Source organism: Clupea harengus, chromosome 14 (assembly GCF_900700415.2).
Source record: "Clupea harengus chromosome 14, Ch_v2.0.2, whole genome shotgun sequence".
NCBI classification, from domain to species: Eukaryota; Metazoa; Chordata; class Actinopteri; order Clupeiformes; family Clupeidae; genus Clupea; species Clupea harengus.
The window spans coordinates 27,136,915-27,152,357 of NC_045165.1; the positions used below are offsets into that span (position 1 = coordinate 27,136,915).

The 15,443-nt window shown below is 47.6% G+C and overlaps 1 protein-coding gene across 2 annotated transcripts in view; it reads right to left on the reverse strand.

Moving 5' to 3' along the window:
* Positions 1 to 3,351: 3,351 nt before the first annotated feature.
* Positions 3,352 to 15,443, reverse strand: part of supt3h (SPT3 homolog, SAGA and STAGA complex component) — an 86,234-nt gene continuing 74,142 nt past the window's right edge. Inside the window, exon 12 of one of the 2 annotated variants that reach the window (XM_012838102.3) lies at positions 3,352 to 3,826. In XM_012838102.3, the coding sequence (XP_012693556.1) occupies positions 3,785 to 3,826 (42 nt within the window). In that variant the 3' untranslated portion in view covers positions 3,352 to 3,784. Of the gene's footprint in view, positions 3,827 to 12,700; positions 13,420 to 15,443 lie in introns of those variants that run through there. The other variant, XM_031580477.1, reaches the window with a different exon arrangement.

Genomic DNA, 15,443 nt, shown 5'->3' on the forward strand with positions numbered 1-15,443 from the left:
AGGGTACTCCTTAACATGTGCTCCTCAGTCGTGCTCCCTGCCACGGCTCCCCGTCCCTCCGTGTGCCAGGGATCAGAAGGAGGACGCTGAAGCGAGCCAGCAGACATGCGAGGGTGAATGGATGAGTGCAGAAAAGTGTGGGGGGTAATAAAGGGATATAAAAATCTGGCTGTGGGATCGCTTCTGCTGCCGTAAATCTCGGCCGCTCTCCTTCGAGAGAGAGGGATGCATTCTGCCAAGTGATTTACGAGCACCAGCGGCGGCGCTGTGCAGCCATATCACACTGTCCACACGGGGCACCTCCCTCTATCGATACATCAACAGTGACTCACCCCTTTAAAGTCGCAAAAAAAACTCATAGGTTGTGCGCATTGTGGCGTGCTGGGAGTTTCCCAGCATGCTTTGGGTGAGAGACTACATTCAACCAGTGTGTCTTTTAATCTGTAGTGCTCTGTCCTGTAACGTGATTCATATCTTCCTTTTCTGTCTGGTGTTAGCATGTGGGACTGTTATCATTTCATCCACGTTTATTGCTGTTTGATGCCTGTGTGTTTGTGCCTGTGTGTTTGATGCCTGTGTGTTTGATGCCTGTGTGTTTGATGCATGTGTGTTTGCCCGTGTTAGTGAAAGGATCTGTTAGTCACTGTCATAGTTTTACCTTCTGTCTCTCAGAGTGTGGTATCAGTGTGTCCTGCCTGTCTGTGTTTCACAATAAAAGGCCTACGCCCATCGGCGCCACATTAGTGTCAGAAGGAGTTGAAGATGACAACGCTACAAAGAACCAAAGAGCTCATCGCCCAGCTACAGCGGGAGGGGACAGGGACAGGGCAAAGGCAGCTACAGCGGGAGGGGACAGGGACAGGGACAGGGACAGGGCAAAGGCAGCTACAGCGGGAGGGGACAGGGACAGGGCAAAGGCTTATATTCCAAGAGCCTCCACGAGGCTAAGCACGGCCCGCAGGAGAAGGCCACTGATGGATCCGGAGTTCCCCACCTGGGTCAGGAGGTGCCACCACCGCTGCTGCCATTGAAGCTGCTGTAAGCCTTAGAGGAGCCACGGCACCGCTACAAGCCCTCCACGCCGCTGTCATCAGCCCGGGGGTCCACTACTGATGCTGCCAGCCCGGGGGTCCTCTGCATCACCGCCACCCGAGGGGAAGCTTCCGCATCGCTGCCGCAGTCACCGCCAGCTGAAGGGAGCTGCTGAACCGCTCCAACGTGTTGCTGTCGCCCGCTACAGTCCTCTGTGCCACCCCATGCCAGAGGGCCTCAGCAGTGCCCGATTAAGCCTCGGGTGGCCCTAAGGCACAGTTTGAAATTTTAGAGAATGGCCTGAACAATTTAAATTAGATCTTGGGTTCATGGAAATGGACCCCAGACAAAAGATGAACTGATTCAACAAATTATTTAATACAAAAAAGACAAATATTTAATGTGAAAAGAAACTACTTTCAAACTAGTTTAGTCTATACAATTTGTGCTGGGGACAGTCAACCTTTTGTGTCTGGTGTTAGCGTGTGTGACTATTATCATTTCATCTGCGTTTATTGCTGCTTGATGCCTGTGTTAGCCCCCGTGTTGGTTAGCGTGTCAGTCACTGTGACTGTCTTTGTTGTGTCGAAGTCAGACCTGCCTTCTGTTTCTCCCAGTGTGGTATCAGTGCTTCCTGCCCATCTGGGTTTCACAAGAAGAAGCCTATGGCTAGAAGAAGGAGAGAATGAGCTGTTGTCGTCTTCGAAGAACCCATCGACCTTACAGTGTTTTGCCTTGCCAAAACTCCATACACAAAGGCCAGTGAGATACTGGGAAGAGGAAGAGTACCTCAATTACAAAATACCAATAGAAACATTCAGACACCAATTAATGTCACAGGTAGGCAACAAGTAACATTGACCAGCAGTGTCAGGGCACAGCTTATAGCCTATGTCTAATTATATCCATTTCCAACATATGACATTTATGTGGCTGGGTTGCATGAGTGAATGCTAGATGCCCAGAAAGCAAACCCAAGTGCTTGAAAAGCATAGCATTCCACCACAGGTAACATGTCCCAATGGGAGAAGGAAAGTCAATTCACCAGCAAAGTTTTCCTCTGCAATTTCCCCTTGAGTAAACCAGAGAGACATGCTTCCTCTTGAGAAAACCACAATTTGAGTGCGCCGCTGCCTCACATGAAAACTATACATCAAATTAGTTCTAAGGGATCTTGACAATGTTAAGATAGAAGTCATTCTCGGTTGGCCTTGTACAGCTGGGCACGGCTCCGGGATGGCAGCAGACTCATGGACATGACACCACACATCCCCCAGAGGGCATTGTGATCAAGTGATTGAGGCTGGGCGGCTCAGCCACATACGGCCACTGAGCAACGCTGTGCTATAGCATACAGCAGTCATGCCCCATGTACACACAAATGTTGTTTACATCAAATATAACCCCCCTAAATAGCAGGTCCGATCCAGTTGACCTACCAAATGGACTTCAACACGGCTAAAATGAGGCTTGAGATAGTAATATGCAATAGGTGCTGTAAATATAATCAAATTCAGCTTTCAGCACTGATGTTTATCCTCTAAACCCCAAATAAAAAAATAATATTGGCAAACACAGCAGTTTAAAAACAATATTGGGAGCGTTTATTTGATACCTATGGTTGGTAAACCTCAGTCAGTGTGCTTTACTTCAGGAGCCAGAGTGAAAAATAATTGTGGAAAATGAGGTAATGTGCAGCATACGATTTCAGGGTTTATTTATATTGTGGTTGCCGACTTCAACAAATGTAAGCGTATCAGAACTGAAATCACTTTCCTGCTCCCTTTCTATGCATTGTTTTCATTATGCACTGGAAGGATGCAAGTCAACCTTTTCCATGTAAGGATAAATGTTTCTCCTGATGTCCTCTTGTGCCAGGAGAGATGAGTGCATCTCCTGAAACACATGTCACTACTTCAAATCCTCTGGAGAACCAGAGAACAACGGGTGCTCAATACCACAGAACCGACTCCAAACACCAAAACACTAATAAATCCCAGTCACATCTAGGCGGGGGTCAAATCAGGTCAGGAAGAGACACATCAGAAGGGCCTCTAAGGCTTCGGTGTTAATTATCACCATTTGAGGCTGCTCTCGTTAAGAGGGAGAGCTTAGTAGCTTGTGGGATATTAGGCTCAGACCTCTTTCACAGAACACTGTTTCACACAGAAACTGATCCAACAGATTTTTTTTACTATCATTTTATTATTTTGACACATTTGTTACACGCTATGCATCCTTCATAGAATAATAAAATGTCTTGGGAAACAAAAACTGAACATTAGAATGCCAAAATGTATATTAATGTCACAATAACCCATTATTACATTATGAATTGGAATTCAATAGAAAAATGTCAGCAAAGGACTTTGTTCGATGATATGTTTGTCCATCTATAAACTCAGAACAACATGAATAATAATACAGAGAAAAGGCCAAAAATCTATAATTGTTTTTAAGTAAATATAGACCTGGTGCAAGACTGCAACTAAAACAACAAAAACAAAATGTGTTTGGACTAAAAATGTCACCCCATTAGCAATCGTGCCATCCTACGCTGGCCTGCAACACTTCCTTCCTAAACGAACTAAGGCCTGGGGCTTGTAAACAGCACCTACTGACGGGAGAAAAGTCACAGAAAAAGAAATGGAAAAAGGCAGGGAGAGAGACATGTACAGTCGGATGATGGTCATCACACCCCCCTCTTCCTCTTCCTCTTCTTCACCCCCCTCCTCCTCCTCTTCCTCCAGATTTAGCAGGCCAGAAAAGTCATTCCACTCCTGCGGTAGGCACTCTGGGGGAGAGAAAGCCAGAGACAGTGAGAGAAGGAGAGAGAGAGAGGAGGTGGGTGGAGAGAGAGAGAGAGAGAGAGGGATGAAAATCTGCTATGAATTAGCACTCCTGCTCCACAGAGGCAAGAGGCAGGCCCTTGTTTTCCGGTTTTGTAGACAACACTAGCTGGAATGTCAGATTTTTTTCCCTCCCCCCTCTTTTATGTTTAATCTAGGCATTTTCTGGTGGTGGGGGTTAGCACAGACCACTCCAGAGTATTGGAAAAGGGATCAACCGAAAAAAGACTCCTTTCGGTGTGGTTGACAAGTGGCTAGTACATCTATTTAAGGAAGACTGTGGGGTCTCAGAAGCATTTTATACATTTCAATAAGGGTGTGGGAATTGCAGTAGAGGAGAGTATGCCTATGCCTAAGGGTTCAAATAGATGCCCCCTACTCACCCTCCACCCACCCCAGATGACATTCCTCTCAGTAGTCTTGAGCTTTACACATAAAACATAAACTTAACCTTCATTTCAAATGTTTTATAAATAACATGAACCTCATTGTGCCTTGTTAACTGACTCCCTCTGGGAGAAATTCAGAGCAGATGAAAATATTTATTGACAACCTAAAAAGAAACAACTGCATCTAAAGACAACTTTATGATTAGAATGGGCAGTATTTCCATATTAATATAAAACCATTCAATACAAAATGGCCATCAAACGGGGGAAAACAGACCAAACCATCTGCCTAAAAGAAAAAAATGAAACACATGGATGCAATTCTTAGGAAGGAGATCTTTGACTGGCCCAATGAGACGTGCGCTATGAATGAACCATGCATTTTAATGAATGAAAGCAGCAACAGTGTGAACAGCAGAGAGTGGAACTTGAGAAGTGAATAACTCATTTATTCCGATAGGCTGCTTGCTCTACATGAGACTCTTCAGCGGCCCAAGGCCACTCTGCATGAATCGAAGCCTTTCCTGATGAGCCCCTCAGCCTGTGCTTCTGACGCCGATGGAGGGCCTCCAAACCAGAGCTGGCGGCACACACACACACACACACACACACACAGGCCCATAGATGGAAGGACTCAGTCAAGATCGGCCTCGAAACAATGCCCTGAAACTATTGGTAAGCTTCAGAAATCACAGTGTGACATGCATGAATGAGCTGGAGAGGGAGGAGGTGTAAGCGTCTCTGAATCCCCTGTTCAATTCTCCTGGGGTGGTACATTGTTATATATGTCATTTCATTTCCTAGTCATAAAAGAAATCCAAAACGCGAACCAGATGCTTGCTGCCTGGCCGCGTTCTCTATGCGATACAATTTGTTTTTGATGAACGCTTCCCTTTTTTTGCGGAAAGTCTCTCATTATGGTGCACTCTCCCAGTTTGTCTGGCATCTTCAGAGTAAATAAAAGAATGGAGACGGGGCCCAAACAGTGAGGAGTTTTATTAAAAAAAGGTCCTCAAACGAGGTACAGGCCCCCTGAAACACTAACTGGCTGGCACCGTGGAAAAAAAACCATGAGGACCGGGTTTGGGCTAAAGCCAGAGTGAGAACGGGAATGGGAGAGAGAGAGAGAGAGAGAGAGAGAGAGAGAGAGAGAGAGAGAGAGAGACAGAGAGAGAGAGAGAGAGAGAGGATGATCCTGTAAAGGAGACACAATCACAACCTCCTCCAAGAAGTCTGGCCCCATCAGATATCTGAGGAGAGAAGCTGGACCTTCCAGAGCTGCCTTCCCCTACACAATCCCCAGGGGGCTGCCCCTTGATTTGCCAGCAACTTCTGTTTCACACTGCCATTATCTGCAGGTTTAATTATAGTATCAGCGCATGGCTCTGCAGATCCCCAATCAGGAGGGGGGGGGGGGGAGTACTGGGGATGACTCCCCGATGCTGCTCTGGGCTCAGTCTCCCTGGACACCTGTATCCATTACAGGCCCAACAGTGCTGGGCCCCCTTGCATCAGTTTGCACCAGACGGCCACTTGAATTCACTTCAATTGAATTTTAGTTTGACTGGTGCTTCTTACAAGTGTTTTGGTTCACACTAATTAGTGAGATCCGGAGCCGGATGTCCGCTAGAGCAAGCCTGCAGGGACGGCAGTAGGGCAGAGTCACGTCACGTCACGTCACGTCACGCCTCCTGATACAGTATGACACTCAAACTGGGCCGCAACATTATGGCTATATGTTAGGACTTGGGATATGCCGAGTATCACAATCCAAAGTGTTGTGATATTTTCATAATAATTAACTTAAATCAAATGCAGATCATGTACTAATGCAACACTGAAAATTGGCTTAGTCTTAATCTATTATCTTAGTTTAGTCTTATTAGCTTAGCTTAGTCTTATTCAGGTGACTAGAGTGACTAGACCCGTACCATTTCATTTTTGTTGATGAACTTCCTGTTTGCAAAGTTTTTGAAAATGAAAGACAAGTGAATGTGTATATAAACACTCAGCCAAACGAGCTCCAGCCACGGAGTCTCCCCCCACCGCTGTCTGTTCGTCTATCTGTCTGTCTCAGGGAGAGCGGAGGCCGGCATCATGGCGGTGCAATCACCAGCCAGCGAAAGGGCAGCGGGGTCTTTGATCTGATGGTGATTATTCATCATTTGCTCTGATCAAAGGCTCGCTCTCCAAATGCACTACGTTGTGGAAGAACGTGGAATGTCTGTTTATCTTCAAAATGTGTCCATCTACTTCAACATTACAGGGGGAACCAGCTGAAAATAGCGGTCCGATTAAAAGGCAAAGAAATGACAGTTTGGTCATGACGCATGACACTACGCTGGTTTATTGTGTATGAAGGTTCAAAAGTCTGAACGCTACCTCAGGTCTCTCACTTGAGCGTCAAATCAAATCTAGCTGGTGAGTGGAGAGAGCAGTTCAGGAGCATATATGGAGTTTCACTGTAATAAAAGTTAATGTCTTCTGTCCCTGTGATTGTGTCTGAAGCCATCTGTGTGATTTCTTTAATCACGTGAGTGATGAATGCGTCCGTCTCAACAGCTCTTAAACACGGACAGCTCATGGGCCGCTGCCAATCGGGACTGGTGTCAAAACAAAAGCCTTCCTGCTAGGAAAGTTTATTCACAAATCCCCCAGTGTTACACACACACAACCACACAACCACACACACACACACACACACACACACACACACACACACACACACACACACACACACACACACACACACACACACACACACACACACACACACACACACACACACACACACAGCGATAAGTACTCAAGGACAAATCCATCTGTTCCCCTCCAGCAGCTATCAAGAAAAATCATCTGGCCCTCACCGACGCACACGACCGACCTGGGTTTAAAACTCTACTCACACCTTACAGGAAGCTGACAGAGAGAGAGAGAGAGAGAGAGGGAGGGAGGGAGGGAGGGGGAGAGAGAGGGAGAGAGAGAGAGAGAGGGAGGGAGAGAGGGAGTGAGGGAGGGAGGGAGAAGGGCCCAGCAGGAGGAGAAACATAAATAAATACAAACCCTTTCCCCCCTGATGAATGTCTAATATGTGGATATCCAGAATGGAAGTAAGCGAGATCTATCTCAGGAAGAGCTCCTTCCTGGATGGGAATATATTTTCATTTTGTCTTGGAGTCGCATTTACGGTTCAGGGACCCAAAATGCCTTGCCTTCCCATGATCCTCCTTGGCACTAATTATTTATACTGCACGAGTGGAAAAGGAAAAATAAATTTGACGTTTACAAGAAGAGGAGCTCTCTCTAGGTTGTGTATCAGGTTCCTTCTCCCAGCCAGCTGACTAGAGCTGAGGGTCTTCCTCACACATGGCCTGTTCCTGGGGACCATGCACTCCGAGTAGGAAGACAGGTTACTACTACAACCGGTTACTATGGGAGCAGTGTTCCATCAGACCACACCAGCCCACCCTGCCTCTCACACGCAACAGCAGACTAGGGAGATGGAGGGATGGAGAGAAAGAGAGAAAGAGTGAAAGTGTGTAAAATGTCAAAGCTAGTGGAAGTAAAGTTTTGTAACTATGTTTGTATGTATGCTGCTGCCTGTCTTGGCTAGGTCTCCCTTGAAAAAGAGATTCTTAATCTCAATGGGTTTTCTCCTGGTTAAATAAAGGTTAAAAAAAAAAAAAAAAAAAAAAAAAAAAAAAAAGACTTAAGCTATTTAGGCAAAATAAATGACTGGAGCAAAGAAAAATGAAGAGGAAAGATCCTTTCCAGTGCTCATAAAGGTCTGAAATAACAAGTACCTTTGAACTTAACTGTCCTGCTTGAGCACACATGCTGACCTGACGTCTAACATCCCCTATGGAGACACTTCCAGAGGCGTCTGAGATAAAGATCACGCTCACATCCTTACAGCACTCTGGCACATTAACTGCTGCAGGGTTTCCTCCATCTCATTCATAAATCCCCTCCGCCCGCCCGGCTGAATAGTGCTAAGTAAGACCTTCTCTCCCACCCTTAGAAAACACTCTGTGGAGGTCCTCAGGTTTAAGTCAGCCATCCACCCACCCACCCACCCACCCACCTCCCTCTGCACCGCAAGCTCACACACACACACACACACACACACACAATGAGACAGATACACTCAACCATACACACACACACACACACACACACACACACACACACACACACACACACACACACACACACACACACACACACACACACTTCACTCGTCCAGGACCCTGGCCTTGGCCATGGGTGGTGGGCAGGCAGCTGCTGCCATCCGCAGTCAGGCAGGGGCGCATGGCGACGCCGTCCAAGAAAAACGAAAGACGAAGAAAAAAACACTGAGGAAGAGGCGGAGGAAGGAGCGGGGGGGTGGGGGCGAGTTCAGTGCATGGAGGAGGGAAAGAGTGAGTAGTGAGCACTATGACCTGGGGGGGTGGGGGGGTCCAGTGCATTGAGGAGAGAGAGCGTGAGTAGTGGGCACTATGACCTGGGGGGGTGGGGGGGTGGCGAGTCCAGTGCACTGAGGAGCGAGTGAGTAGTGGGCACTATGACCTGGGGGGGCACTATGGCCAGCTGCCCTTTATGATAGACTGCCAGCTGACAGGATCAAGGAGAAAAAGGCAGCATGGCTGAGAGGCCGCTGCATATACGCCCAACACTCTGCCAGAGAACATTCTAGAGGTCCTGGTTACCCACCTTTTTTTAGTAACTTTACTGTCTATATACACTGCAAGCTCCACTGGTTCAAAAAAACACACCAAAAGCTGTCTGGGTCACATATGGTGTCCTGGGACACATGTGGACTAGGGGGACGTTTCTCCTGTCATCCACGTCCACGCGGTGGAGAGAAAGGGTGTGGGCGGCGGCGGTGGTGATGGTGGTGCTGGGCCACGGGCGGAGGGGATTCGGTCCCCACATGGTGGTGGTTGTCACAACACACTCACTCAGTTCAGATCATTCCCTGGTCACCGGATTCAAAGCCAATGATGTGCCAAAATCAAACTAAAGCTGTATGGGAGAACTTATTCTGTTTGGTCTTTAAACCAGACGGCATGAAGACATGGGTAACAGATAATTACAATCCATTATATTCAAACATAAAGACTAAAGGGTAGGCATAGAGCAGTAACAGTATTCTCTCTGTACAGAACCTCAACCTCCCTGCCAAAGCATCTCCACATCAGAAACAGTCCTCCATTAGCTTCTCTGTGAGGCTTTCAAAAGAGAAATGAATAAATAGACCGATGTGCTCCAAATCCATTCCATGGAAGGGTCTTCTGCTGCCACATGACCTGATCATCTTGAGAGTTCTTCTCACATAGCTCTGCACCTCCCTGTGAGGACGCGTCTCCCTCGAAGCAGGGAGGGCGACAACAAGAGGAAAAGATCAAGAGCAGAAGGAAAGCATGGATGGATGACCCCACGACTGAGAGAGAAAGAAAGAGAGAGAGAGGGGGGGGGGGGGGGATCTTTGATCATCGCTGCGGTGTCCTCGGGTTGGCCGTGGCAGACGAGGTGGCCCGGGCGACAGTCAGAGACGAAGCATCTCGTCTTCACAGCGGAATGACACTCCAATTACCCGAATCGCGCCGGAGGGGACGCACACATGCTCGGCATTAGGGCCAGTGTTTTTGTCTGTGCGCGTCCCTCCGTCTGTCTTGTCTTCGGCGGGCGGGCGGGCAGACAGACAGACGGGCCCAGTGGAGCACGAGCCATTAGCCTTTGTTTTCCCCGGCTGCAATAAACAATGTGCCATGTGAAGGCTCTGCGGAGGCTCCCAGCGAAGGCCCCGGCGAGGGCCCCCTGTCCGTGCGTTTCAGAAGAGCAGCTCGGGACGGGGCAGGATGTTTGAGGAGTGCTTTGCGAAGCAAGGACAACAAAAGCAGAAACGTTTGCCCAAACGGCCCATAAAAAACCCAAACAGTGCCCATGCTGTGAGAGCCTCTGCACTTTTTACAGCTGACACGGCCAAGGAACACACACACAGGACACAGGGTCAAGAACACACACACACACACACAGGTGACAGGGTCAAGAACACACACACAGGACACAGGGTCAAGAACACTTCGAAAAAACTATCTCGGACACACTGAACATGTATAAACATGACATGGAAACACAGGCAAACAAGGAGCCATGTGTGGATGGGACAGGGGTGGTGTCTGGGGGCTGAGGGTGGAGGGTGTGGGGGTGGGAAATGAGAGGCTTGGAGGAAAGACGTGAAAACCTGGAAAAATGCAAGTGAGCAGCCATAATGTGAACTAGAGACAGGAGAGCAGGAGCTGGCATGAGCACAGCACAACACAGCACAGCTATCCAGAGACATAATGAGATGCTGCCATAAACAGGGCTCCAGCACCTTCTCCATATTCATGAGCTGAGGCTAGCAGATGTGTCTGTGTGAAAGAGAGAGAGAGAGAGAGAGAGGGATGGAGGGAGCGAGTGAGAGAAACAGAAGGACACAAGAGAGCAAAAGGAGAGAGAGAAGGAAGAAGGAGTGAGTGATAGGTAACAGGAGGGACAGAGGAGAGGCAGGTTTGTGGGGCAGCATGTGTGAGAGCATGTGAGTTTGCAGCCCAAATTTCAGGAACCCTCTCTATGGAGGGGGGGATAGAGAGAGAGGGGAGGGAGGACAGAGAGAGAGAGAGAGAGAGAGAGGGAGAGAGAGAGGGGAGGGGAGGGCGAAGAGGACAAAGGCAATCATCTGATCAGCCAATCAGACCCAGACAAATCAACGGCTCTGCCTGGAGCCCGCTGGAACACGCTAGCCCTTCAAACACACGCACACAAATACACACACACGCACACACACACTCACACACACACACACACACACGCACACACGCACACACACACGCACACACACACGCACACACACACAAATACACACACACGCACGCACACACACACATACCCTGACCAGGCTCTGCCCCCGGCGGCCGAGAGACAGTCAGTCTGCCCGCTGTTCTGTGTTGCTCCTGTCAGTGCTGGGGCTCCAGATTCACGTGACCCTCCACAGTTTGGGCTCCGTCTCCCTGCCTCGTCCAATCCCAATCATCCACCCCCCCCCCCCCCCCCCCCCCGCACCTCCGCTCACCCCGCTTTGTGTTCAGATTTACAGGGTCGTATCGGTGGAGCAGAATATGACAGACGGAAGGGTTTCACACCCGCAGAGCAGGCAGTAAAAGATCGCTGTGGTTTGAAGTGTGCCGTCAAGTGAAGACGGCAGAGTTCCTTCTTCTCCCCACACAGAATAACAGAGCCCTGAGGAAGGCCAGGTTACACGCCAACTTGGCCCTAACTGATATCTTCTTGCACAATAGAGAAAAGTCCATCATCTTGGCAAACAGCACATTCCATGTCTCTTAGTCAGTTGCACAGAAATGCACAGTAATCGGACAACATTGAAAGTGGGGAAAAAAACAACCAAAAAAAAAACAGGAATTACCAATGACAAAACCACGGTTAATCACAACAGCTAAGAGTCACTGGCCAAAATGTACAGGAAAAAGGGAGAGATTTCTCATTCTGTCGCTATGACTCCACGGCTGTGACAGGGAAAGGCCTGGTGAGATGGCGGTGATTTACTACGAAGCCGCACCTCCGAGATTTCTGTGCAAAGGATTAAGAGCTGTTATTGTGCTGGAGGGCCCCGGCGGGGAGGGGGTGGAGTGTGGCCCTGGGAGTGTGGGGTAATGGGCCATACTGTACACCACCTTACTGAGGAGGAGGAGGAGGGGGAGGGGGAGGAGGAGGAGGAGGAGGAGGAGGACAAGGAGAGGGATTGGTGCGCTCAGGACAAACTCACCGTAAATCAGGGAGCATCTCACAGGTTTCAGAGGAACATAGGGCCACAGAGAGACAGAGTATTAAGGGACTTTACAAAGAGAGAGAGAGAGGGAGAGAGAGAGAGAGAGCGAGAGATGGAGGGGAATATAGAGAGATATAGATGGTGAGAGGGAGAGAGAGAATATTTAGAGATGTAATAAAGAGAGAGAGAGAGAGAGAGAGAGAGAGAGAGAAAGGCATAGGGAGAGACAGAGAAATGATGAGAGGGAGATGAGGAGAAAGGGAGAGGGAGAGAAAAGTGAGGCCCCAGCTCCCAAACGTTTAAGACTAGAGCTTTGCTCCAAAATAATAGGCACCCTGTTTACTACAGCGAGAGATGGATTACATGGCACCAAAATAAAGACTTCCAGATGGAGCTAGACAAAAATTATACTGAAAAAAAAAAGCAAAAAGAAATTTCCATAAATCTAGAGAGACAGAAATATCAGGGACTTTTCTTGCTGCCAAGGGGAGTTTGGCTTCGTGCAGTCCAATGGCACCATGCTTGCATATCAGTGTTTCAGTGACATGACAAAAGCCTGCCAAGTGTTATGGTGCAAAATACAGACACAAACACCAAGATGTTTTGCAGGCCGTCTGATACGGTGACTTTATGGATATATTCAAGTTCAGCTCCACAGTATGCCAGTCCAAAATAACATTCAGACTCTAATCCATTATATCCCCTCTAAGCAAGGCCTCTCCCAAGGCCTTTAATAGGACTCCCTCAAAATGCTGACACTTTTGGATGTTGTATTGATACAATGCTGCCTAGTTGGACTGAGTTAGTCTTTTTTCCCCTTCATATTTTTTCCATCAACCCATTTCAACAAGATCTTAAAAGCTGACGCTCCAAGTCATTCTACTTCACGGAGCCTCAGAAAAGGCCAATTCAGTGCCTTAAAAAATAACATGCTTCAAACCACAGACAAGAGGTGTCTCTGCTCGTGAAAACACAGAGGATTGTTCAGATGCTTTTTAACGAGTCTGGAGACACCTATTGAGCGGAGCAGCGCTGGGTCGCCCTCGGCGTACCCTCTGCCAGGCCGCGGTCCGGTCCGAGCTGAAAGGGGCCCGCGGTGGAATGCCAAAGGAGGCAAACGGTCTGGACGGGCCATTTAAAGCCAGCCTTTATGAGGCATTGAGAAGGGCAAGGCCTCACGGAAAACAGTGAGTTCTGCGGATGTCAGCAGCACAGCACGAGATGTCTGTCCTCGCGCCGAGATACGGAGACGGCGGGGCAATAAACAAAGGCTGAGGCTCATCACTCCCACGGCTGTTGTCGTTGGCACAAAAGCACGCTGCGCACAAAGACAAAAAAAAAAAAAGTGAGACCCAAGGAAAACCACAAGTAACGTACAAAATACTGCAGTCACGGCAACTTCTAAATATGCAAGACTGCCAGTAAAGGTTAAAGGTATCCAAAGTGGACTCAGGAGATTGTATTTATTTATATTGTGGACTCACTTCGGCCTTCCTTTCTGGTAAATGACTGGCTGAGGTTTTGTGATCTACCCCTTGACTGTGCTGCCCCGTCTCAGGGAGTGGACGTGTTAATGTAAATGAAATCAAATATACCCTACTTAAATGCTCGTGTAAACTCTCAGTTGCCCGCTTCATAACATCAACATCGTGAATATTAGATATAAATTGAATTAGATCTGAATATTTGCATTCCTTGACAATATACATCTAGAGCTACTGACAATATCCATAATTTCACCACTGAACAATATGAGCTAACATGTAGGTCTACTGTATGCCACAAAATATGATCCAACAACGTGTCATCTCACACACACACACCTCACAGGTTAAACCTAGATACACAGAAGTGTGCATTTCCATAGCTTTTCAAATGATCAAACGCTGTATGAGCAGGAGTATAAAAAAAAATAGAAAAGATTGAAAGTCAAACTAAACCTAAAATAACTGTATAACTGTATCTCCTCCTTTACTCCCTCTGTTTAACTCTGGAGTTTAATCATCTCAAAATGACTTCACTGTTATATAATATGAGCTTGGTACAAATGACAACACCGCCCAATCAAGTAGTCTGATATTTCAATTGCACACTCACAAACAAGAATTGATAGTAAATGGTTCTCTGTAACTTGACTTTTAACATTCCTTTACTGAAGTATTTCCAGACTGTCTCAGTAAATATACAGCTATTTAGGCTAAAGACTTTTCTCAATTTTAAAGACGGGCAGAGCTAAAGATCTTTAAACCAAATCTTCTGTTGTCAGCGAACGAGAACAGCGTTCACATGCAGCAGAGCTCATGAACCCAGCTCAGGACCAGATCTGTCCACTGCAACAGGCAATTGAGAGGACAACTGTGTGGGGCTGAGCAGAGCAATGGCGGGGTTGTGTCAGTAGCCCACTGGTTGTTTGGCTTGGTCTACTGAACAAGCTCTTCATTTTATCTCCGGGGGTTTTTGGGCTAACCATGTGGTAAAAGGCCAGAGTGAAAATTGCTTATTGGTTCAATTAATCATGGTTTCAAAGTGGCCTCAGTCGCAATAAAACCAAACCGATTAGATGACGTGCCACACACATGCGCGCGCACGCATGCGCGCGCACGCACGCACGCACGCACGCACGCACGCACGCACGCACGCACGCACGCACGCACGCACGCACGCACGCCTGTGTGATCAGTGTTCAGTGGCTGAGAGGGCCTCATCAAAGGCCAGTGCAAATGCCACTCTCAAACATCTGGAAGCCTTCACTTATCATCATAGGTTAGCAAACTAGCAAACCATAGAGCACCTGTTTTTTATATTAAACCAGAAGGGCGTCTCCGTATGACTAACTATTTCCTACTCCTGTTTATGGCAGGGCAATCAAGGCCGCAGTCCAGAGGGCTCTGTCACAGTGTCCAGTCATGCCACCCTCTGCCCTGCCATGCCATGCCACCCCAGCCCAAACACGCAGCCCAGGCCAAAGAAACTAAATGGCCTCTCTCTGACAGCAGGTTAGTCCTCTACCCAAACATTATTACGCAAGCTCTATTTTGTGCTTGAATTTGACATCTTCCCCCGTCTTGTTTAAAATCCTCCTGTTTTTGTACACGAAAAATAAATAAATGTGAGAAATACTCGAAAATACGCAAATACGCTAAAGCATACATCGTACGATGCGAAGGTACACGGTGTCAATAAAATTCAATAATGATATTTGTTATGCATTAAGGAATACTTAAACATACTTTACAGATTATATTTGGTGCCAAAACACACACTTAGGCATCGCTCATCCAGCGACCGCTTTCATTTCATCATGTTAGTCTTGAGTGAAATTGTTCATTACCTGCAAATTAC